Below are 26,728 nucleotides of genomic sequence, written 5' to 3' on the forward strand. Positions count from 1 at the left end.
CAAAATGAATCGATGAGACAGTTCATCACAAAATGAATCAATGAGACAGTTCATCACAAAATGAATCAATGAGACAGTTCATCACAAAATGAATCAGTTCATCAAAAATGAATCAATGAGACAGTTCATCACAAAATGAATCGATGAGACAGTTCATCACAAAATGAATCAATGAGACAGTTCATCACAAAATGAATCGATGAGACAGTTCATCACAAAATGAATCAATGAACAGTTCATCACAAAATGAATGAGAGACAGTTCATCACAAAATGAATCAATGAGACAGTTCATCACAAAATGAATCAATGAGACAGTTCATCACAAAATGAATCAATGAGACAGTTCATCACAAACAGTTCATCACAAAATGAATCAATGAGACAGTTCATCACAAAATGAATCAATGAGACAGTTCATCACAAAATGAATCAATGAGACAGTTCATCACAAAATGAATCAATGAGACAGTTCATCACAAAATGAATCAATGAGACAGTTCATCACAAAATGAATCAATGAGACAGTTCATCACAAAATGAATCAATGAGACAGTTCATCACAAAATGAATCAATGAGACAGTTCATCACAAAATGAATCAATGAGACAGTTCATCACAAAATGAATCAATGAGACAGTTCATCACAAAATGAATCAATGAGACAGTTCATCACAAAATGAATCGATGAGACAGTTCATCACAAAATGAATCAATGAGACAGTTCATCACAAAATGAATCGATGAGACAGTTCATCACAAAATGAATCGATGAGACAGTTCATCACAAAATGAATCAATGAGACAGTTCATCACAAAATGAATCGATGAGACAGTTCATCACAAAATGAATCAATGAGACAGTTCATCACAAAATGAATCAATGAGACAGTTCATCAAAAATGAATCAATGAGACAGTTCATCACAAAATGAATCAATGAGACAGTTCATCACAAAATGAATCAATGAGACAGTTCACAAAATGAATCAATGAGACAGTTCATCACAAAATGAATCAATGAGACAAAAAAATGAATCAATGAGACAGTTCATCACAAAATGAATCAATGAATCACAAAATGAATCAATGAGACAGTTCATCACAAAATGAATCAATGAGACAGTTCATCACAAAATGAATCAATGAGACAGTTCATCACAAAATGAATCAATGAGACAGTTCATCACAAAATGAATCAGTTCATCACAAAATGAATCAATGAGACAGTTCATCACAAAATGAATCAATGAGACAGTTCATCACAAAATGAATCGATGAGACAGTTCATCACAAAATGAATCGATGAGACAGTTCATCACAAAATGAATCAATGAGACAGTTCATCACAAAATGAATCAATGAGACAGTTCATCACAAAATGAATCAATGAGACAGTTCATCACAAAATGAATCAATGAGACAGTTCATCACAAAATTGAATCAAAAATGAATCAATGAGACAGTTCATCACAAAATGAATCAATGAGACAGTTCATCACAAAATGAATCAATGAGACAGTTCATCACAAAATGAATCAATGAGACAGTTCATCACAAAATCAATGAGACAGTTCATCACAAAATGAATCAATGAGACAGTTCATCACAAAATGAATCAATGAGACAGTTCATCACAAAATGAATCAATGAGACAGTTCATCACAAAATGAATCAATGAGACAGTTCATCACAAAATTGAATCAATGAGACAGTTCATCACAAAATGAATCAATGAGACAGTTCATCACAAAATGAATCAATGAGACAGTTCATCACAAAATGAATCAATGAGACAGTTCATCACAAAATGAATCAATGAGACAGTTCATCAGAAAATGTCATGAATCAATAAATGTATACCAAGTCAAACACATAAAAACAGAGGGTGTACGACAGCAGCTTGGAATGAACCACTTTGTTACTGTACTGTACCACCCCTATATATAATGTAATTACAGTATTATCATAGTATTAATATAATATTACAGTAGTATTATTACAGTAGTATTACAGTAGTATTACAGTATTATTATTACAGTAGTATTACAGTAGTATTATAACAGTATCACAGTAGTATTATCACAGTATTATTATAGTATTATTACAGAATTATTATTACTACAGTATTATTACAGTATTCTTACAGTATTCTTATAGTATCATTATTACTACAGTAGTATTACAGTATTATTACAGTATTCTTATAGTATCATTATTACTACAGTATTATTACAGTATTCTTATAGTATCATTATTACTACAGTAGTATTACAGTATTATTACAGTATTCCTATAGTATCATTATTACTACAGTAGTATTACAGTATTCTTACAGTATTCTTATAGTATCATTATTACTACAGTATTATTACAGTATTCTTATAGTATCATTATTACTACAGTAGTATTACAGTATTCTTACAGTATTCTTATAGTATCATTATTACTACAGTATTATTACAGTATTCTTATAGTATCATTATTACTACAGTAGTATTACAGTATTCTTATAGTATCATTATTACTACAGTATTATTACAGTATTCTTACAGTATTCTTATAGTATCATTATTACTACAGTATTATTACAGTATTCCTATTACAATATTCTTACACTATTATAACAGTATTCTTACAGTATTATAACAGTATTCTTACAGTATTGTAACAGTATTACTACAGTATTCTAACAGTATTCTTACAGTATTACTACAGTATTCTAACAGTATTACTACAGTATTCTTACAGTGTTACTACAGGTTCTACCAGTATTACAGTATTCTACCAGTATTACTACAGTATTCTAACAGTATTACTGTATTCTACCAGTATTACAATATTTTAACAGGATTCTTACAGTATTCTTACAGTATTCTACCAGTATTACTACAGTATTCTAACAGTATTACAGTATTCTACCAGTATTACAGTATTCTAACAGTATTACTACAGTATTCTTACAGTATTCTAACAGTATTCCAGTATTCTTACAGTATTACTACAGTATTATAACAGTATTACTACAGTATTCTAACATTATTACTACAGTATTCTTACAGTATTCTAACAGTATTACAGTATTCTTACAGTATTACTACAGTATTCTAACAGTATTCTTACAGTATTACTACAGTATTATAACAGTATTCTTACAGTATTCTAACAGTATTACAGTATTCTTACAGTATTACTACAGTATTATACCAGTATTCTTACAGTATTACTACAGTATTCTAACAGTATTCTTACAGTATTACTACAGTATTATAACAGTATTCTTACAGTATTCTACCAGTATTACAGTATTCTTACAGTATTACTACAGTATTCTAACAGTATTCTTACAGTATTACTACAGTATTATACCAGTATTCTTACAGTATTACTACAGTATTCCAGTATTCTTACAGTATTACTACAGTATTATAACAGTATTCTTACAGTATTCTACCAGTATTACAGTATTCTTACAGTATTACTACAGTATTCTAACAGTATTCTTACAGTATTACTACAGTATTACAGTATTCTTACAGTATTACTACAGTATTCTAACAGTATTCTTACAGTATTACTACAGTATTATAACAGTATTCTTACAGTATTCTACCAGTAGTACAGTATTCTTACAGTATTACTACCAGTATTCTAACAGTATTCTTACAGTATTCTAACAGTATTCTAATAGTATTACTACAGTATTCTTACAGTATTCTAACAGTAGTATAGTATTCTTACAGTATTACTACAGTATTATAACAGTATTCTTACAGTATTCTACCAGTATTACAGTATTCTTACCCAGAACTGTTAGCTTAGTTCCCTCTCCAAAGTAGGCAGCATAAGCACCAGAGAACAACACATCCTCACAGACAGAAAACCAAGAGGATTCTAGCTACCCATTGGTGTATTTGCAGTAGTTTGGCTTGTAGCAAAGGAAGTAATACTGTATTTCTAAGCATGTCTATGTCGACAGAGCATTCACTTTATAATTCACTTTATCATTAGCTCTTTGTACAGCTTAAATGTCCCCCCCCCCTGAATATTTTCATGCTCAACTATGCCAGGAATGCAAAAAAAAAACTTAATTAAAAAAATATTTCATGATGATGTATTTGCAATATATTTTTAAAGAAAGTTGAAAAGCTGAATCCCTTACCTAGAACAGTGAGTCTGGTACCTGGACCAAACTCTGCCTTATCTGTGTACCACAGAGACATACCATGCTCTACATTACAGACACTGGATGACATCTGACACAGATCTGTTACTTTGCCTGTTCTGAACTGTCATGCACTTCCATTCAAACTGATACAACACCACAATATAGATTCATTACAAACCAAACGCCTGAGGAATTGGAACATTGTTTTATAAACCATAAAGATATTTTCTCTCCATCTCTGGTTCACACACCGGATAAAAAAAAACAAGACAACGTCTCTTTCACTAACAGATAAACCCATGACGGCATAGATAACAGATGACAGAATCAGTTTTCTCACCCAGAACTGTGAGTTTGGTGCCATTGCCGAAGTACGCCTGGTTGGTGTTCACACTGATACACAGCTACAGAAATAACCCCTCCTCACTACTCAGTAGTAGCAGAGTTTAGCTGTAGCCTTTACACCCCCAACCTGCTGTCTTTGGTTGTTGGATTTAGTTATTCTATGAAATGTTATGACATCACAAAATCATTTCCAGATTATGTAGAGATGAAATGATCATTGTTTTGACCGAAGACTGTGTCTGGTTCCACTGCGAAACCTCTTATCCTCTAGACTTATAATGAAGGAAGACTGTGTCTGGTTCCACTGCGAAGGAACCTCTTCTCCTCTAGCTGATAGGTATTATAATGAAGGAAGACTGTGTCTGGTTCCACTGGGTATTATAATGAAGGAAGACTGTGTCTGGTTCCACTCCTCTTCTCCTCTAGCTGATAGGTATTATAATGAAGGAAGACTGTGTCTGGTTCCACTGCGAAGGAACCTCTTCTCCTCTAGCTGATAGGTATTATAATGAAGGAAGACTGTGTCTTATAATGAAGGGCACAGAGCCAGACAGCTTTATAACCATGATGATTGGAGCACATAACTAATGCCTTTACTGTGATCCATTCAAATACACTCTCTTACTTTAACACCATTTAGACGTATAGTCAAATACGATATTGTCTATATTGCCAAATGTAAAAATGTTTTGGTCTTTGTTATTCCCTCGTGTACATTTGTCAGATAGAGTCCACAACAGTTCATTGTTCATTTTCTTACCTAAAACGGTGAGTTTGGTGCCGGCTCCAAAGTATGCCTCCGAGTACGAGCACAGAGACTCAAAGCAGTATCTTTACTGTCTCTCTCACTTTGTTTCGACTCCATCTTTGTTACTCTGTTAAAGTTATTTAAAAACTCTTCACGGGACCTCTGAGACATTCAGCTGAGGGGGTTAAATCTGACATAGTTTAACAACCAAATCAATTATGGGGACTATTTTACTAATGAAATTCAAGTGCGTTCCACCTCGACCAATCTTTAGGTCACATTCCACTCCATGAATATCAACCACACATTGTAACCTACAGACTGTGGCCATAAGATATAAAGGTGTTTAAATTGTAGTTAAAAAAAATTCCAATCAGGTGCCAACGTTATATTATGTTGGTGTGTTGTCTCACCTAGAACAGTTAACCTGGTTCCTCCACCGAAGTCAGCCTGGCCGACACCACCAGCACAGTGGATTTACTCCACCTGTATGTAACCACGTCAGGAGGACGATCGATAGATACTACCCATAGATACTACCCAGTCATTCTGTTACAGTGCTGAGCCTGGCACCATTAACACAGTACAGTGGAACACTGCTCTAATATAGATATATAGACGTACTGAGCCTGGCACCATTAACACAGTACCTTGGAACACTGCTCTAATATAGATATATAGAGGTGCTGAGCAACACTGCTCTAATATAGATATATAGACGTACTGAGCAACACTGCTCTAATATAGATATATAGACGTGCTGGGCAACACTGCTCTAATATAGATATATAGACGTGCTGAGCAACACTGCTCTAATATAGATATATAGACGTGCTGAGCCTGGCACCATTAACACAGTACAGTGGAACCCTGTCAAGCAAGTCCTTTTCTCGTCAACTTTAAATCCTACATGGCCTCCGATAACTGTATTGGTCAAGACGTCCTACCGATCAACACCGTGTTTTAACCAGTCAAACAAGACCGACACAGATGACTCAAACATACTGTAATACTACGATATCAAATCTCTTCTCACCAGTACGTTGTCTCACTCACATTCATTGTCCGTACGCCAAACATAGTGTACGGGATGACTTACCGAGAACTGTTAGTTTGGTGCCTTGTCCAAAATAGGCCTCATAGTTGGCACAGTGTACAGGCTTAACATCAAAAAGCATTGAGTGGAGTAACACTAGTATGAACTAATCTAATGTACTGAATCTAGAATCAACTAACTCCTCACATCACCAAACCCCTAAACCACACATAGAGACCCATTAGTTCCATCATGGTGAATATTCTCTTACCCAGAACAGTCAGTTTGGTTCCTGCTCCAAACAATGCAGGATTATAGTTGTCACAGTGCGGACACACTGAGCAGTAAATGTGCCAACCACTAGCTACTGAACTTGTCTACGCATTTGACATCTAACATAATAACCGTTTTTTACGACTAGTCAGTTGTTCAAAGGAACTATTAGATCCATAAACATAACATTGTCAGGTACAGTAGGAATATCAATGAGGAAGTATTTACCTAAAACAGTGAGTTTGGTTCCATTGCCAAAGAAGGCTGGTTGGTTTGAAGTCACAGTGTTTTCACATCAATCATTTAGTTCAGTTGAATCATAGACACTAATCACACATCTCCATGGTTACAGATCTATATCAATGTCATTCATCTGAAGTGAACTTACCTAAAACTGTGAGTTTGGTTCCATTCCCAAAGTAGGCCTCTCTTCCAGTGTCACATCGTTTTCCTCCTCTTCCAAAAATACCTCAGATCTCTTTGTTATTCAGCCTCAAGGGAATATGAACAGAGATACTCAGAGATACTCAGAGATGCTCTAAAAATAACTACCAAGTTCAGCAAAACATTTGAGGAGATTTTATGGTCAAACATGAATCAAACCAACTCCCTTATGAAACTAAATCTGACTTCATAAGTTTGTTGTCTTGTCCAGGAAAATGCTCCCAATAAAGTAGATTTTATAATCCTGAAGACTGGTTGAAATCTTGTCTTATCCTTCAGCATTATCAAAACATATCTCCAGACCCCTCGTCAGTCTGTAGTAGTGTGTGAATAGGCCCCAGACCTCTCCTGTATGGAAGTGAATGGTAGGAGGTTTTTGTACGGCGTCTCTATGTAAATATATCACCGTGGCCCCCTGTCCCCACAGTGTGAAAGCATCACACAAAAACACTCGTTCTGTTCTTTCTGTTGTTTATTTCCCCTCCCCTGTTCTCTCTCTGTATCTCTCTCACCATCTCAGTCTCTCAGTATCTGTCTGAAGCAGCAGGTGCGTCGGCATGGAGGGTTACTGCAGTTGGATCCTGACCCTATAAATAGAACATCAAATTCATGATTTTAATAATAAACATTTACATTTGGATATTTACTTTTTTCTCTCTATTGATGTAATGAATAACATCAATAAAAAAGACAATGTGAAAAAACAATATCCAAATGTAATGTTTATCATTAATATTATGGCATTCTACTGTTGTTACTGGAGTGGGATCCTGGTCCAAACTGAAAGCTTCTATTTCCGTCAGCAGTACTAAGAAAAGCAGCAGGGAGGAGAGGAGGGGGAGAGGAGGAGGAGAGGAGAGGAGAGGAGGAGAAGGAGAGGAGGAGGAGAGGAGAGGAGGGGGAGGAGAGGAGGAGGAGAGGAGGAGGAGAGAGGGAGGAGGAGGAGAGGAGAGGGGAGAGGAGGAGGAGGGGAGGAGAGGAGGGGGAGGAGAGGAGGAGAGGAGGGGGAGGAGAGGGGGAGGAGAGGAGGAGGAGGAGAGGGGGGAGGAGAGGAGGGGGAGGAGGAGAGAGGGGGAGAGGAGGAGGAGGAGGAGGAGGAGGAGGAGAGGGAGGGAGAGGAGAGGAGGAGGAGAGGAGGAGGAGGAGAGGAGGGGGAGGAGAGGAGGAGGAGGAGGAGAGGAGAGGGGGGGGAGGAGAGGAGGAGGAGAGGAGGGGGAGGAGAGGAGGAGAGGAGGAGGAGAGGAGGAGGAGGAGGAGAGAGGAGGAGGAGAGGAGGAGGAGAGGAGGAGGGAGGAGGGGAGGAGAGGAAAGGAGGAGGAGGAGGAGGAGGAGAGGAGGAGGAGAGGAGGAGGAGGAGAGGAGGAGAGGGAGAGGAGGGGGAGGAGGGGAGGAGAGGAGGGGGAGGAGGGAGGAGGAGAGGAGGGGGAGAGGAGGGTGGAGGAGAGGAGGGGGAGGAGAGGAGGAGGAGGAGGAGGGGGAGGAGAGGAGGAGAGGAGGAGGAGGAGGGGGGAGGAGAGGAGAGGAGGAGGGGGAGGAGAGGAGGAGAGGAGAAGGAGAGTTGGAGGAGGAGAGGAGGGGAGGGGAGGAGGAGAGGAGGGAGAGGAGGAGAGGAGGGGGGAGGGAGAGGGAGGGGGAGAGGAGGGAGAGGAGAGGAGGAGGAGGAGGAGGAGGAGGAGGAGGAGGAGGAGGAGGAGGAGGAGGAAGAGGAAGAGGAAGAGGAGGAGGAGGAGGAGGAGGAGAGGAGGAGGAGAGGAGGAGAGGAGAGGAGAGGAGAGGAGGAGAGGAGGAGGAGAAGGAGAGGAGGAGAGGAGGAGGAGGAGGAGGAGAGGAGGAGAGGAGGAGAGGAGAGGAGAAGGAGAGGAGGAGAAGAGGAGGGAAGGAGAAGGAGAGGAGGAGAGGAGGAGGAGAGGAGAGGGAGGAGAGGAGAAGGAGAGGAGGAGAGGAGAAGGAGAGGAGGAGAGGAGAAGGAGAGGAGGAGAGGAGGAGGAGGGAGGGGGAGGAGAGGAGGAGGAGGAGAGGAGGAGGAGGAGAGGAGGAGGGGGAGGAGAGGAGGAGAGGGAGAAGGAGAGGAGGAGAGGAGGAGGAGAGGAGGAGGAGGAGAGGAGGCGGGGGAGGAGAGGAGGAGGAGAGAAGAGGGGGATGAGGAGAGGAGGAGGAGAGGGAGGAGGAGGGGATGAGGAGAGGAGGGGGAGGAGGAGGAGAGGAGGAGGAGGAGGAGGAGGGGGAGGAGAGGAGGAGGGGATGAGGAGAGGAGGAGGAGGAGGAGGAGGAGGAGGGGAGGAGGAGGAGAGGAGGAGGGGGGAGGAGAGGAGGAGGGGGGATGAGGACAGGAGGAGGAGGAGGAGGAGGAGGAGGAGGAGGAGGAGGAGGAGGAGGAGGAGGAGGAGGAGGAGGAGAGGAGGAGGGGGAGGAGAGGATGAGGAGAGGAGAAGGGGGATGAGGAGAGGAGGAGGAGAGGAGGAGGAGGAGGAGGAGAGGAGGAGTGGAGGAGGGGGAGGAGGAGGAGAGGAGGAGGAGATGATGGAGAGGAGGAGGGGGAGGAGAGGAGGAGAAGGAGAGGAGGGGGAGGAGGAGGCAAGGACAAATGTTTTTTTTAAATCTAAAAATGTAAATGACAGCTGTCTAAGGCACAGGCCTGTCCCCTCTCCCTCTCCAATCCCCCTGCCATGCTGCATCACGTGACAGTAACAGCCTATCCTAGAGCAGGGCTGACAAGATTCAGTCTTAAACTTGCACTACCTTCTAACTTGATTCTAATTGCATTTGATCATATCTTTTTTTTTTTTTTTTTTTTTTTTATTCAACCTTTATTTAACTGGTAGGAGCTATCTGCTTTAGTGACAGTATCATTATATTGTAGAATGGTTTGTATAAAAGGTATATATGTAATTAGGGAGTTAATCTTAAATGTGTTTCTTTTGTTTTATATCTCAAGACAGTGGAATTGAATTGAATAGGATACTATAGAATTCTGGCCGTGACTTTATGTAATCCCACAGTTATCCTCCAGAGGTCAGTGTAGGATCATCTCTGAGAAATGTCTCCTTTTTAATCGAAGAGCTTCATTTGATATCAAGGGTAGGCTTATACACTAGCAGTGGTGGAAAAAGTACCCAGTTGTCATACTTGAGTAAAAGTAAAGACACCTTAATAGAAAATGATTAAAGTAACAATGAAAGTCACCCAGTAAAATACTACTTGAGTATAAGCCTAAAAGTATTTGGTTTAAAATATACTTAAGTATCAAAAGTAAAAGTATAAATGAGAAAATGATGCAGAAAAATTAATCCATGCTTTTGTTACTTCTAGGTTAGACTACTGCAATGCTCTACTTTCCAGCTACCCGGATAAAGCACTAAATAAACTTCAGTTAGTGCTAAATACGGCTGCTAGAATCCTGACTAGAACCAAAAAATTTGATCATATTACTCCAGTGCTAGCCTCCCTACACTGGCTTCCTGTCAAGGCAAGGGCTGATTTCAAGGTTTTACTGCTAACCTACAAAGCATTACATGGGCTTGCTCCTACCTATCTCTCTGATTTGGTCCTGCCGTACATACCTACACGTACGCTACGGTCACAAGACGCAGGCCTCCTAATTGTCCCTAGAATTTCTAAGCAAACACCTGGAGGCAGGGCTTTCTCCTATAGAGCTCCATTTTTATGGAATGGTCTGCCTACCCATGTGAGAGACGCAGACTCGGTCTCAACCTTTAAGTCTTTACTGAAGACTCACCTCTTCAGTAGATCATATGATTGAGTGTAGTCTGGCCCAGGAGTGGGAAGGTGAACAGAAAGGCTCTGGAGCAATGAACCGCCCCTGCTGTCTCTGCCTGGCCGGTTCCCCTTTTTCTACTGGGATTCTCTGCCTCTAACCCTATTACAGGGGCTGAGTCACTGGCTTACTGGGGCTCTTTCATACCGTCCCTAGGAGGGGTGCGTCACTTGAGTGGATTGAGTCACTGATGTGATCTTCCTGTCTGGGTTGGCGCCCCCCTCTTGGGTTGTGCCGTGGCGGAGATCTTTGTGGGCTATACTCAGCCTTGTCTCAGGATGGTAAGTTGGTGGTTGAAGATATCCCTCTAGTGGTGTGGGGGCTGTGCTTTGGCAAAGTGGGTGGGGTTATATCCTTCCTGTTTGGCCCTGTCCGGGGGTGTCCTCGGATGGGTCCACAGTGTCTCCTAACCCCTCCTGTCTCAGCCTCCAGTATTTATGCTGCAGTAGTTTATGTGTCGGGGGGCTAGGGTCAGTTTGTTATATCTGGAGTTCTTTTCCTGTCCTATTCGGTGTCCTGTGTGAATTTAAGTGTGCTCTCTCTAATTCTCTCTTTCTTTCTTTCTTTCTTTCTTTCTTTCTTTCTTTCTTTCTTTCTCTCTCTCTCTCGGAGGACCTGAGCCCTAGGACCATGCCTCAGGACTACCTGACATGATGAATCCTTGCTGTCCCCAGTCCACCTGGCCATGCTGCTGCTCCAGTTTCAACTGTTCTGCCTCATCATTATTGGACCATGCTGGTCATTTATGAACATTTGAACATCTTGGCCATGTTCTGTTATAATCTCTACCCGGCACAGCCAGAAGAGGACTGGCCGCCCCACATAGCCTGGTTCCTCTCTAGGTTTCATCCTAGGTTTTGGCCTTTCTAGGGAGTTTTTCCTAGCCACCGTGCTTCTACACCTGCATTGCTTGCTGTTTGTGGTTTTAGGCTGGGTTTCTGTACAGCACTTTGAGATATCAGCTGATGTACGAAGGGCTATATAAATACATTTTGATTTGACTTTGATTTGATTTGATTGTCAGAAACAGGAGACAGTCTTTACAGAAACACAAATAGGAGACAGTCTTTACAGAAACGCAAACAGGAGTCAATCTTTACTGAAACAGGAGACAGTCTTTACAGAAACACAAACAGGAGACATTCTTTACAGAAACAGGAGACAGTCTTTACAGAAACAGGAGACAGTCTTTACAGAAACACAAACAGGAGACAGTCTTTACAGAAACAGGAGACAGTCTTTACAGAAACAGGAGACAGTCTTTACAGAAACACAAACAGGAGACATTCTTTACAGAAACAGGAGACAGTCTTTACAGAAACACAAACAGGAGACATTCTTTAGAGAAACAGGAGACAGTCTTTACAGAAACAGGAGACAGTCTTTACAGAAACACAAACAGGAGACACTCTTTACAGAAACACAAAGAGGAGACAGTCTTTACAGAAACAGGAGACAGTCTTTACAGAAACAGGAGACAGTCTACAGAAACACAAACAGGAGACAGTCTTTACAAAAACAGGAGACAGTCTTTACAGAAATGGGAGAAAGTCTTTACAGAAACAGGAGACTAGCTAATAGTAGCTACTAACTAATCATGGATGCATGAACTATTCTGTGATATATCTGGGTTAACTTGCTCATATCAAGCGACACATACCAGACCGTTTGTGGAAAGGTAAACATAACAATTAGTGGGCTCGTTTTTTAAGGATCCGACAGTGAAACTAAAATAGATTGGTAGCTAGCTGGTGAGACTTTCATTTATTTCCCAATTCATTTGTTGATCAAGCTGGGTTTCCTCAGTCATTTGGTAGGTGCTGGCGGCAGGAGCTAGCTAAACAGACAGCTCTATAGAACATCTGTGTGACGTCACGTACTCAAAAAGTCTCAACCAATCACCCGACGGTTTCTATGTCGAGAGTAATGAATATTCATGAAATTGTGTTGCCGGGCAATGATGGAGGTTAAGCTAGCTATTATCTTGCTAATGTTAGTTAACACAGATGAAAAGGGGTTGACATTAGTTAGTTAATAGACTATGGTAAAAAGCTTCCTTGTGTTGTGTGCCTTTTTCTGCAGTCCATATTTCTAGACATCGTTTTGTTTGTGTCTAACAACGTTAGATACTGAACATAGGTCATGTTTCTAAAATAGCATTAGGTACATTCACATTGGAACATGAATTACTAGCCCAACATAAGATATAGCTACAGCCAGGTAGGTGTCTTTAGTAGGGCCTTCAGTCATTGAAACTAAAGATGTCAACTATTCCCTGTTTACCTCTGTTGTGTATCAATAACAGTTGACCTAGCCTAAGTATATCTTTGTCTGTGTGGGGGCCAATACTGGGGTGGGCAAGGAGTCATGTACCCTCAATTTGCTGGCCCCTGTGCACATTCCTGATAGCAGAGGTGTTGCTCCTCTGTCACCGGTTGGAGAGTAAGCTATGACCCGCTAGCTAACAACAGTTACCTAGCTACAACATAAACAAATACTATTCAAGCATTCTGTCCTGAATTCAATTGTGAATATTGCTGAGAATTTAACCAAAAATATTGAACTTCTCTGTGGTTTGGGTGTCTCTGTTGACAACTTCTCTGTGGTTCAGTTGTCTCTGTTGACAACTTCTCTGTGGTTCGGTTGTCTCTGTTGACAACTTCTCTGTGGTTCGGGTGTCTCTGTTGACAACTTCTCTGTGGTTCGGGTGTCTCTGTTGACAACTTCTCTGTGGTTCGGTTGTCTCTGTTGACAACTTCTCTGTGGTTCGGGTGTCTCTGTTGACAACTTCTCTGTGGTTCGGGTGTCTCTGTTGACAACTTCTCTGTGGTTCGGGTGTCTCTGTTGACAACTTCTCTGTGGTTCAGGTGTCTCTGTTGACAACTTGATGGAATGTCTTGGAGGTCATTTCAAAAAGTGCCTATAATATTTCAAACTCCCTTTTACCAAGAAAACTAGCGATCTGGCGACCATATAGGAGTTCTCAGCTGAGGTGACAAATGTCGGTCAGGAATAATGGCGGAGAAAAGAGGAGGAGAAAAACTCTCTCTGACATGCATTGGCCAATCAAAATCTAATATAGACATGACATATGACCTTAGGATCACTGACTAGGCCAGCGAGTAAGAGGTCACAAAACTCAAAACTGAACAGTTTTCTGATTTCAAAAACATTAACAGGAAGATGGTTTTTCTATTCAATCCGTAACACTGAAGCGTCACAGATTCCGCAATCAAAATTTGAAAGGTATTTTTCCGATCCGATTGAGCCGACTGGTTCACTGAATGTAGTCTCCGATAAAGCGGGAACATGGCTTTTCAATTTCAGTCACGCTGTAAAGCTGAACTTCTACAATGTGGATCGAAACAAGCCCTAAGTCCAGAAGAAGACGGAGAGCCCTAAGTCCAGAAGAAGACGGAGAGCCCTAAGTCCAGAAGAAGACGGAGAGCCCTAAGTCCAGAAGAAGACGGAGAGCCCTAAGTCCAGAAGAAGATGGAGAGCCCTAAGTCCAGAAGAAGACGGAGAGCCCTAAGTCCAGAAGAAGACGGAGAGCCCTAAGTCCAGAAGAAGACGGAGAGCCCTAAGTCCAGAAGAAGACGGAGAGCCACAACATAAGAATATTGTTCTTCTTCACTGCTTGTTTATTGGTCATGTTTTAATGGAAAAAACGTCTACAATTAAAATAAAAGGTTATAAATGGAGGACTAATAACAAAATACCAAGAAATTAGAGATGTCACCAACGACACCCCCACTACCCCTCCCTCCCCCTTCTCTCTGGTGTGGTTTCTCCTCCCCCTCCTCCTGTGGCTTCTAGAGGTTGTTGTAAGGAAGTGTATCTGTTCTGAGTCATGGTGCTGTACTGGAAGCACAGTAATACACAGCCCCGTCCCCATCCTCCAGGTTCTTGATCTCCAGAGTGGATCTAGTCAGCTCCGGCCTGCTCATGGTATAATGTACATCCCTCTCAAAGGGAGGTTGTATTTCCCACAAGCCTTGACCCAGAGAATAGGTCAGCATCTCCATGTTGTTGTCTCTTTGTCGGTACCAGAACATGTAGTAGTAGCTGCTGTCGTCGTGGTAACACCGTAGAGAGACTGACGCATCTCCTTCTCTACACACAGACAGGACAGGAGACTGTTTAACTGTTAAACCGCCACAGAAATCTGTGAAGATAAACAGACGTAAAACATTAAAACATCTATAAAGTATCATCAACCTGAAAGTGATTACAATTTAAAATCATTTCTGTCATTCAAACGATCGCAGGTTGACTTTGAACACGCAGAATATCAGTTTCCACACTGCTGATTTGTGAAGCCTGTCATGTGTGTAAGAAGAGGACAGTTCTTACTTGCAGTGAGGAGGAGAACCAGAGTCACACACAACAGCTTCATCCTGACAGACATCAGAGGACTGAGAGAAAGAGGGACAGTCTGAACCTCTCCTCCGTTCGCTCTCCTTTCTCTCTCTCTTTCTCTTTCTCACTCTGTCTCTCTCTCGCTCTCTCTCTGTCTGTCTCTCTCTCTCTGTCTCTCTCTCTCTCTCTCTCTCTCTCTCTCTCTCTGTCTCTCTCTCTCTCTTTCTCTTTCTCTCTCTCTCTCTCTCTCTCTCTCTCTCTCTCTCTCTCTCTCTCTCTCTCTCTCTCTCTCTGTCTCTCTCTCTCTCTTCTCTCTCTCTCTCTCTCTCTCTCTCTCTCTCTCTCTCTCTCTCTCTCTCTCTCTCTCTCTCTCTCTCTCTCTCTCTCTCTCTCTCTCTCTCTCTCTCTGTCTGTCTCTCTCTCTCTCTCTCTCTGTCTCTGTCTCTCTGTCTGTCTCTCTCTCTCTCTTTCTCTTTCTCTCTCTCTCTCTCTCTCTCTCTCTCTCTCTCTCTCTCTCTCTCTCTCTCTCTCTCTCTCTCTCTCTCTCTCTCTCTCTCTCTCTCTCTCTCTCCCCTTCTTCTTCAGACCTCTCCCCTGTTCATCAGACCAGGAAATGATGTCACCTTCTAGCTTTCTCCTTCTTCCTCAGACTGCTCACCTGGGGAAACGGTACTGTACTGAACGACCGGTTGAAAAAGGTTGTGATAATGGTGGGCCAAGAGGGTTAGGGTTGTGGTGTGAATGTATGGTGGCCAAGAGGGTTAGGGTTGTGGTGTGAATGTATGGTGTGAATGTATGGTCTGAATGTATGGTGTGATCCCACCCATATTAATCAGGACACACCCACCAAAACGGGAGCAAGCGTACCTCAAGGGCAGTTGAAGAACAGAGCGTTTTGGGGAAATGTGTCATTCAGTATAAACCGTCACGCAATGTAGAAAACATTGAGACAAACTAAATGTACCCTTGTTCATCGGAGCAGGAAGTGACGTCATATCCTTCTGCCACCAAAACAACTTCATAGACGTGTGATGCGACGCGACGTAGCGGGTGTAGGGAAGATGGCGGAGACTTACAGTGGGGCAAAAAAGTACTTAGTCAAGCCACCAATTGTGCAAGTTCTCCCACTTAAAAAGATGAGAGAGGCCTGTAATTTTCATCATAGGTACACTTCAACTATGACAGACAAAATGAGAAAAAAAATCCAGAAAATGACATTGTAGAATTTTTTATTAATTTATTTGCAAATTATGGTGGAAAATAAAAATAATAAAAATAAATACTTTTTTGCCCCAATGTATATTCTGTATATATATATATATATATACCTATATGTATATTCTGTATATATATATATATACCTATATGTATATTCTGTATATATATATATATATATACCTATATGTATATTCTATATATATATATATATGTATATATATTCTGTATATATATATATACCTATATGTATATTCTGTATATATATATATATATATATATATATATGTATATTCTGTATATATATATATATACCTATATCTATATTCTGTATATATATATATATATACCTATATGTATATTCTGTATATATATATATATATACCTATATGTATATTCTGTATATATATATATATATATATATATATATATATATATCTGTATATATATATATATATATACCTATATGTATATTCTGTATATATATATATATATACCTATATGTATATTCTGTATATATATATATATATACCTATATGTATATTCTGTATATATATATATATATACCTATATGTATATTCTGTATATATATATATATATACCTATATGTATATTCTGTATATATATATATATATACCTATATGTATATTCTGTATATATATATATATATATATATATGTATATTCTATATATATATATATATACCTATATGTATATTCTGTATATATATATATATATACCTATATGTATATTCTGTATATATATATATACCTATATGTATATTCTGTATATATATATATACCTATATGTATATTCTGTATATATATATATATATATACCTATATGTATATTCTGTATATATATATATATATACTATATGTATATTCTGTATATATATATATATATATATATTCTGTATATATATATATATTCTGTCTGTATATATATATATATATATATACCTATATGTATATTCTGTATATATATATATATATACCTATATATTCTGTATATATATATATATATACCTATATGTATATTCTGTATATATATATATACCTATATATATATTCTGTATATATATATTCTGTATAAATATGCTTCTGTTGGAAACTGCTGGGTGAAGATGATATACAGAGCGTGAGAACGGGCTTGTCGTGAAAAACAATTCTGTATATATATATATAATGTTGTGATCAATGTTACCTGGGGGATCCGTTTTGAAGGAAGAGCCTCATCAATGTTACCTGGGGGATCAGTTTGAAGGAGGAGCCTCATCAATGTTACCTGGGGGATCAGTTTGAAGGAGGAGCCTCATCAATGTTACATGGGGGATCAGTTTTGAAGGAGGAGCCTCATCAATGTTACATGGGGGATCAGTTTTGAAGGAGGAGCCTCATCAATGTTACCTGGGGGATCAGTTTGAATAGGAGCCTCATCAATGTTATTCTGGGGATATATATCAATGTTACCTATCTGTATATCTCTCCATTCTAATGTAAAGCTAGTCTCTATAAGATATTCTGTTAGAGCTCTGTGAGATACCCTGTGAGAGCTCTATAGATATGTTAGAGCTCTGTGAGATACCCTGTGAGAGCTCTAGTAGAATATATGGTAGTGGGGGACCCTCAGCCCATTGAGAATGATGCAGTAGAATATATGGTAGTGGGGGACCCTCAGCCCATTGAGAATGATGTAGTAGAATATATGGTAGTGGGGGACCCACAGCCCATTGAGAATGATGTAGTAGAATATATGGTAGTGGGGGACCCACAGCCCATTGAGAATGATGTAGTAGAATATATGGTAGTGGGGGACCCACAGCCCATTGAGAATGATGTAGTAGAATATATGGTATGGGGGACTCACAGCCCATTGAGAATGATGCATATGTATATTCTGATATATATATATATATATATATTCTGTATATATATATACCCACATGTATATTCTGTATATATATATATATATACCATATGTATAATGATGTAGTAGAATATGTATATTCTGTATATATATATATATATACCTATATGTATATTCTGTATATATATATATATATATATATACCTATATGTATATTCTGTTGGAAACTGCTGTCGGGGTGAAGATGAGAGTACAGAGCGTGAGAACGGGCTTGTCGTGAAAAACAAACGAAAGGAGAAGTAATGTTGTGATCAATGTTACCTGGGGGATCCGTTTTGAAGGAAGAGCCTCATCAATGTTACCTGGGGGATCAGTTTGAAGGAGGAGCCTCATCAATGTTACCTGGGGGATCAGTTTGAAGGAGGAGCCTCATCAATGTTACATGGGGGATCAGTTTTGAAGGAGGAGCCTCATCAATGTTACATGGGGGATCAGTTTTGAAGGAGGAGCCTCATCAATGTTACCTGGGGGATCAGTTTGAAGGAGGAGCCTCATCAATGTTACCTGGGGGATCTGTTGAGTCTCTCCATTCTAATGTAAAGCTAGTCTCTATAAGATACCCTGTTAGAGCTCTGTGAGATACCCTGTGAGAGCTCTATGAGATACCCTGTTAGAGCTCTGTGAGATACCCTGTGAGAGCTCTAGTAGAATATATGGTAGTGGGGGACCCTCAGCCCATTGAGAATGATGCAGTAGAATATATGGTAGTGGGGGACCCTCAGCCCATTGAGAATGATGTAGTAGAATATATGGTAGTGGGGGACCCACAGCCCATTGAGAATGATGTAGTAGAATATATGGTAGTGGGGGACCCACAGCCCATTGAGAATGATGTAGTAGAATATATGGTAGTGGGGGACCCACAGCCCATGAGTAGAATATATGTGGGGGACTAGAATATATGGTAGTGGGGGACCCACAGCCCATTGATGTAGTAGAATATATGGTAGTGGGGACCCTCAGAGAATGATGTAGTAGAATATATGGTAGTGGGGGACCCACAGCCCATTGAGAATGATGTAGTAGAATATATGGTAGTGGGGGACCCACAGCCCATTGAGAATGATGTAGTAGAATATATGGTAGTGGGGGACCCACAGCCCATTGAGAATGATGTAGTAGAATATATGGTAGTGGGGGACCCTCAGCCCATTGAGAATGATGTAGTAGAATATATGGTAGTGGGGGACCCTCAGCCCATTGAGAATGATGTAGTAGAATATATGGCCCATTTTATATGGGGGACCCACAGCCCATTGAAATGATGTAGTAGAATATATGGTAGTGGGGGACCCACAGCCCATTGAGAATGAACAGTGGGTTATACTGGTAGGAACAGTGGGGACCCACAGCCCATTGAGAATGAGTGGTTAGAATTGATGATGGTAGTATATGGGGGACCCACAGCCCATTAGAATGATGCAGTAGAATATATGGTAGTGGGGGACCCACAGCCCATTGAGAATGATGTAGTAGAATATATGGTAGTGGGGGACCCACAGCCCATTGAGAATGATGTAGTAGAATATATGGAACAGGGGACCCACAGCCCATTAACTGGTCTAGGAACAGCCCATTGAGAATGATGCAGTAGAATATATGGTTAAGTGGTCTGGGACCCACAGCCCATTGAGAATGATGCAGTAGAATATATGGTAGTGGGGGAACAGCCCATTGAGGTTGCTGGAATCTTGGAACAGTGGGTTACCCTGGCCCATTGAGAATGATGTGGGTTATACTGGTTGTTCAGGGACAGAACGACATATTTGTACATTGTCCAGCTGGGAATGGGTTGAACTGGTCTGTGGGTTAACTGTTCTTGGAACAGTGGGTTACTAGGAACAGGGGTTAACTGCTCTAAGCCACTGGGCTGACCCTGCCTCCCCATAACTGGTCTAGTGGGGGACCCACAGCCCATTGAGAATGATGGTAGTAGAATATATGGTAGTGGGGGACCCACAGCCCATTGAGAATGATGTAGTAGAATATATGGTAGTGGGGGACCCACAGCCCATTGAGAATGATGTAGTAGAATATATGGTAGTGGGGGACCCACAGCCCATTGAGAATGATGTAGTAGAATATATGGTAGTGGGGGACCCACAGCCCATTGAGAATGATGCCAGTCGAGAGAACCGGAGGCGAAGTGAGTGAAGCACTTGGATTTTGTGGCATTCATTGCCGGTTATTAACTGTGAATGTGGCAGAGAAGATTCTGGACCTGCAAGAGTTCACAGCGAAAGACCTGCAAGGGTTACTGGCATCGGTAAGATACCCCACCCTCAGGTTTGGATTAGTTTTTTTAATTGACAGAAGAAATACGAGAAGTACGAAAAAGTATTAAAATGTATGTTGCTCTGGATAACAGCATCTGCTAAATGACTAAAATGTCAATAGGATGTTTTTGTGTGGATTTTCCCCCACAATGTTCCTGTTTCGTGGGATCTTTTTGTTTACATTCTGCACAGTAGACGGCGGCATGCACCTCTAACGTTTGTTTGTTGGACCACCATTTAATACCATAGAAGAAGAAGATCAGCGGACTGACAGAGAAAGAGGACAGCCTAAACTTCTTTCTGTCTTCTCTGTCGTATCGTATCGTTGTTCCTCAGACCTCTCACCTGTTCACCAGACCAGGACACCAGGAAGTGATGCTGTCAAAACAGAACATGTGACCATTCAACAGCTTCTTCTCCTCTCAATTCAATTCAAAGGTCTTTATTGGCATGGGAAACATATGTTAACATTGTCAAAGCAAGTGAAATAGATAATAAACAAAAGTGAAATAAACAATAAAAAATGAACAGTAAACATTACTCACAAAAGTTTCAAAGGAAGAGAGACATTTCAAATGTCATATTATGTCTATATACAGTGTTGTAACAATGTCTCTCTCTATAGCCCCTTTTCTCCTTCCCCCTCCTCTCCTCTCCTCTCCTCTCCTCTCCTCTCCTCTCCTCTCCTCTCCTCTCCTCTCCTCTCCTCTCCTCTCCTCTCCTCTCCTCTCCTCTCCTCTCCTCTCCTCTCCTCTCCTCTCCTCTCCTCTCCTCTCCTCTCCTCTCCCTCTCCTCTCCCTCTCCTCTCCTCTCCTCTCCTCCTCTCTTCTCTCCTCATTCCCTTCCCTTCCCTTCCCGTCCCGTCTCCTCTCCTCTCCTCGACCCCTCCTCCTCTCCTCTCCTCTCCTCTCCTCTCCTCTCCTCTCCCTCTCCTCTCCTCTCCTCTCCTCTCCTCTCCTCTCCTCTCCTCTCCTCTCCTCTCTCCCTCTCCTCTCCTCTCTCTCTCTCTCTCTCTCTCTCTCTCTCTCTCTCTCTCTCTCTCTCTCTCTCTCTCTCTCTCTCTCTCTCTCTCTCTCTCTCTCTCTCTCTCTCTCTCTCTCTCTCTCTCTCTCTCTCCTCTCCTCTCCTCTCCTCTCCTCTCCTCTCCTCTCCTCTATCCCTCCTCCTCTCTCTCTCTCTCTCTCTCTCTCTCTCTCTCTCTCTCTCTCTCTCTCTCTCTCTCTCTCTCTCTCTCTCTCTCTCTCTCTCTCTCTCCTCTCCTATCCTCCTATCCTCCCTGGCTGGTATAGGTTGTTGTAGAGCAGCGAAGCTAGCTGAGTCAGTGTGCTGTGCTGGCCGCGCAATAATACACAGCAGAGTCTCCAGACTTCACATTCCTAATCTGCAGAGAGGACTTTAACTGCTCGTCGCGGATCATGATGTAATTTGCCTTGTCAAAGATGGGCTCTACGTCCGCCACACTCTTCCCCATAGAATAAGCCACCAGCTCCATGTTTCCGTTGGTGTTCTGTTTGTACCAGAACATTCTATAGAACTCTGCGTCATCGTGTGCACATTCTAGAGTCCCCGATTCTCCCTCTTTTGAAAGAAGATTTGGAGGATGTTGTAGGATGTTTACTCCAAATGTTGATTCTGTAGGTAGAAAAACATCATAATGAATGAGTCAGTTATGTTTTATAGTACTGATGATGACTGCATGTCTTATAGGTGGAATAAAGTACTTACTGGTGGTCAGGAGAAACGACACTAACACACAATACAACTTCATGTTGACAGTGATGAGAGGCTTGTGAATGAACATGCAGACAATTCTCTCTCTCTCTCTCTCTCTCTCTCTCTCTCTCTCTCTCTCTCTCTCTCTCTCTCTCCCTCTCTCTCTCTCTCTCTCTCTCTCTCTCTCTCTCTCTCTCTCTCTCTCTCTCTCTCTCTCTCTCTCTCTCTCTCTCTCTCTCTCTCTCTCTCTCTCTCTCTCTCTCACTCTCTCTCTCTCTCTCTCACTCCCTCTCCTCTCTCTCTCTCTCTCTCTCTCTCTCTCTCTCTCTCTCTCTCTCTCTCTCTCTCACTCTCTCTCTCTCTCTCTCTCTCTCTCTCTCTCTCTCTCTCTCTCTCTCTCTCTCTCTCTCTCTCTCTCTCTCTCTCTCTCTCTCTCTCTCTCTCTCTCTCTCTCTCTCTCTCTCTCTCTCTCTCTCTCTCTCTCTCTCTCTCTCTCTCCTCTCTCTCTCTCTCTCTCTCTCTCTCTCTCTCTCTCTCTCTCTCTCTCTCTCTCTCTCTCTCCCTCTCTCTCTCTCTCTCTCTCTCTCTCTCTCTCTCTCTCTCTCTCTCTCTCTCTCTCTCTCTCTCTCTCTCTCTCTCTCTCTCTCTCTCTCTCTCTCTCTCTCTCTCTCTCTCTCTCTCTCTCTCTCTCTCTCTCTCTCTCTCTCTCTCTCTCTCTCTCTCTCTCTCTCTCTCTCTCTCTCTCTCTCTCTCTCTCTCTCTCCCTCTCTCTCTCTCTCTCTCTCTCTCTCTCTCTCTCTCTCTCTCTCTCTCTCTCTCTCTCTCTCTCTCTCTCTCTCTCTCTCTCTCTCTCTCTCTCTCTCTCTCTCTCTCTCTCTCTCTCTCTCTCTCTCTCTCTCTCTCTCTCTCTCTCTCTCTCTCTCTCTCTCTCTCTCTCTCTCTCTCTCTCTCTCTCTCTCTCTCTCTCTCTCTCTCTCTCTCTCTCTCTCTCTCTCTCTCTCTCTCTCTCTCTCACACTCTCTCTCTCTCTCTCTCTCTCTCTCTCTCTCTCTCTCTCTCTCTCTCTCTCTCTCTCTCTCTCTCTCTCTCTCTCTCTCTCCCTCTCTCTCTCTCTCTCTCTCTCTCTCTCTCTCTCTCTCTCTCTCTCTCTCTCTCTCTCTCTCTCTCTCTCTCTCTCACCTCTCTCTCTCTCTCTCTCTCTCTCTCTCTCTCTCTCTCTCTCTCTCTCTCTCTCTCTCTCTCTCTCTCTCTCTCTCTCTCTCTCTCTCTCTCTCTCTCTCTCTCTCTCTCTCTCTCTCTCTCTCTCTCTCTCTCTCTCTCTCTCTCACCCCTCTCTCTCTCTCTCTCTCTCTCTCTCTCTCTCTCTCTCTCTCTCTCTCTCTCTCTCTCTCACCCCTCTCTCTCTCTCTCTCTCTCTCTCTCTCTCTCTCTCTCTCTCTCTCTCTCTCTCTCTCTCTCTCTCTCTCTCTCTCTCTCTCTCTCTCTCTCTCTCTCTCTCTCTCTCTCTCTCTCTCTCTCTCTCTCTCCCTCTCTCTTTCTCCTCTGTCTCTCTCTCTCACCCCACTCTCTCTTTCTCTCCTCTCTCTTACTCTCTCTCTCTCTCTCTCTCTCTCTCTCTCTCTCTCTCTCTCTCTCTCTCTCTCTCTCTCTCTCTCTCTCTCTCTCTCTCTCTCTCTCCCTCTCTCTCTCTCTCTCTCTCTCTCTCTCTCCCTCTCTCTCTCTCTCTCTCTCACTCCCTCTCTCTCTCGCTCTCTCTCACCCCCGCTCTCTCTCTCACCCCCACTCTCTCTCTCTCTCGCTCTCTCTCACCCCCCTCTCTCTCTCTCTCTCACCCCCCTCTCTCTCACTCCCGCTCTTTCTCTCTCTCACCCCTGCTCTCTCTCTCTCTCTCTCTCTTGCTCTCATATTGTAACAGTGCCCTCCATAGGATGAACTCTGAACTACAATGTATGAACTACATTACCCACTTGGCCTACTGTTTATACTACTGCAGTCAGTGTGCACCAGTGGAGGCTGCTGAGGTCGAGGACGGCTCATAATAATGTCTGGACCGGAGCAAATGGAATGGCATCAAACACAGGGAAACCATGGAAACCACATGTTTGATGTGTTTGATACCATTCCACTCATTCCGCTCCAGTTATTACCACAACCCCGTCCTCCCCATTTAAGGACCCACCAACCTCCTGTGCTTTATGCATGAATATATCTATAAGGATTTGCAAATGTCTTTGGTTAGACAGACGGTTTATTATCATTACCAGAAGAGCCACAGCCGACAATGTCTTCCTGCTCTGAGCCATCTGTGTGACAGACAGACGGAGACAGACAAACAGACAGAGAGACTAGGCTAAGTCCCAAACGGCACCCTGTTCCCTATATAGTGCACTACTTTAGACCAGAGCCCATAGGATCCTGATCAAATGTAGTGCACTACTTTAGACCAGAGGCCATAGGATCCTGATCAAATGTAGTGCACTACTTTAGACCAGAGCCCATAGGATCCTGATCAAATGTAGTGCACTGCACTACTTTAGACCAGAGGCCATAGGATCCTGATCAAATGTAGTGCACTGCACTACTTTAGACCAGAGGCCATAGGATCCTGATCAAATGTAGTGCACTACTTTAGACCAGAGGCCATAGGATCCTGATCAAATGTAGTGCACTACTTTAGACCAGAGGCCATAGTATCCTGATCAAATGTAGTGCACTACTTTAGACCAGAGCCCATAGGATCCTGATCAAATGTAGTGCACTACTTTAGACCAGAGCCCATAGGATCCTGATCAAATGTAGTGCACTACTTTAGACCAGAGGCCATAGGATCCTGATCAAATGTAGTGCACTACTTTAGACCAGAGCCCATAGGATCCTGATCAAATGTAGTGCACTACTTTAGACCAGAGCCCATAGGATCCTGATCAAATGTAGTGCACTACTTTAGACCAGAGGCCATAGGATCCTGTACATTTCGGTGTTCCTCAAGGTTCTGTTTTAGGACCACTATTGTTTTCACTATATATTTTACCTCTTGGGGATGTTATTCGAAAACATAATGTAAACTTTCACTGCTATGCGGATGACACACAGCTGTACATTTCAATGAAACATGGTGAAGCACCAAAATTGCCCTCGCTAGAAGCATGTGTTTCAGACATAAGGAAGTGGATGGCTGCAAACTTTCTACTATTAAACTCGGACAAAACAGAGATGCTTGTTCTAGGTCCCAAGAAACAAAGAGATCTTCTGTTGAATCTGACAATTAATCTTAATGGTTGTACAGTCGTCTCAAATAAAACTGTGAAGGACCTCGGCGTTACTCTGGACCCTGATCTCTCTTTTGAAGAACATATCAAGACCATTTCGAGGACAGCTTTTTTCCATCTACGTAACATTGCAAAAATCAGAAACTTTCTGTCCAAAAATGATGCAGAAAAATTAATCCATGCTTTTGTCACTTCTAGGTTAGACTACTGCAATGCTCTATTTTCCCGCTACCCGGATAAAGCACTAAATAAACTTCAGTTAGTGCTAAATACGGCTGCTAGAATCCTGACTAGAACCAAAAAATTTGATCATATTACTCCAGTGCTAGCCTCTCTACACTGGCTTCCTGTCAAAGCAAGGGCTGATTTCAAGGTTTTACTGCTAACCTACAAAGCATTACATGGGCTTGCTCCTACCTACCTCTCTGATTTGGTCCTGCCGTACATACCTATACGTACGCTACGGTCACAAGACGCAGGCCTCCTAATTGTCCCTAGAATTTCTAAGCAAACAGCTGGAGGCAGGGCTTTCTCCTATAGAGCTCCATTTTTATGGAACGGTCTGCCTACCCATGTCAGAGACGCAAACTCGGTCTCAACCTTTAAGTCTTTACTGAAGACTCATCTCTTCAGTGGGTCATATGATTGAGTGTAGTCTGGCCCAGGAGTGGGAAGGTGAACGGAAAGGCTCTGGAGCAACGAACCGCCCTTGCTGTCTCTGCCTGGCCGGTTCCCCTTTTTCCACTGGGATTCTCTGCCTCTAACCCTGTTACGGGGGCTGAGTCACTGGCTTGCTGGGGCTCTCTCGTGCCGTCCCTGGGGGGGATGCGTCACCTGGGTGGGTTGATTCACTGTTGTGGTCGGCCTGTCTGGGTTCCCCCACCCCTTGGGTTGTACCGTGTCGGAGATCTTTGTGGGCTATACTCGGCCTTGTCTCAGGATGGTAAGTTGGTGGTTGAAGATTTCCCTCTAGTGGTGTGGGGGCTGTGCTTTGGCAAAGTGGGTGGGGTTATATCCTTCCTGTTTGGCCCTGTCCGGGGGTGTCCTCGGATGGGGCCACAGTGTCTCCTGACCCCTCCTGTCTCAGCCTCCAGTATTTATGCTGCAGTAGTTTATGTGTCGGGGGGCTGGGGTCAGTTTGTTTATCTGGAGTACTTCTCCTGTCCTATTCGGTGTCCTG

At 42.2% G+C, this 26,728-nt stretch overlaps 1 protein-coding gene and 1 long non-coding RNA gene across 2 annotated transcripts in view; both read right to left on the reverse strand.

The window, feature by feature from the left end:
- LOC124046816 (M1-specific T cell receptor beta chain-like) overlaps positions 1 to 26,728 on the reverse strand; it is a 40,362-nt gene that overhangs the window by 8,244 nt on the left and 5,390 nt on the right. Inside the window, exon 5 of the mRNA XM_046367571.1 lies at positions 3,803 to 3,855. Within this exon, the coding sequence (XP_046223527.1) occupies positions 3,803 to 3,855 (53 nt within the window). The remainder of the gene's footprint in view (positions 1 to 3,802; positions 3,856 to 26,728) is intronic.
- LOC124046817 lies at positions 21,991 to 24,691 on the reverse strand. Its single transcript, XR_006841073.1, has 2 exons — positions 24,541 to 24,691; positions 21,991 to 22,198 (listed from the first exon to the last, which is right to left on the reverse strand). It is a non-coding gene; the product is annotated as an uncharacterized LOC124046817 (long non-coding RNA).

This window comes from Oncorhynchus gorbuscha, linkage group LG10 (assembly GCF_021184085.1).
Source record: "Oncorhynchus gorbuscha isolate QuinsamMale2020 ecotype Even-year linkage group LG10, OgorEven_v1.0, whole genome shotgun sequence".
NCBI classification, from domain to species: Eukaryota; Metazoa; Chordata; class Actinopteri; order Salmoniformes; family Salmonidae; genus Oncorhynchus; species Oncorhynchus gorbuscha.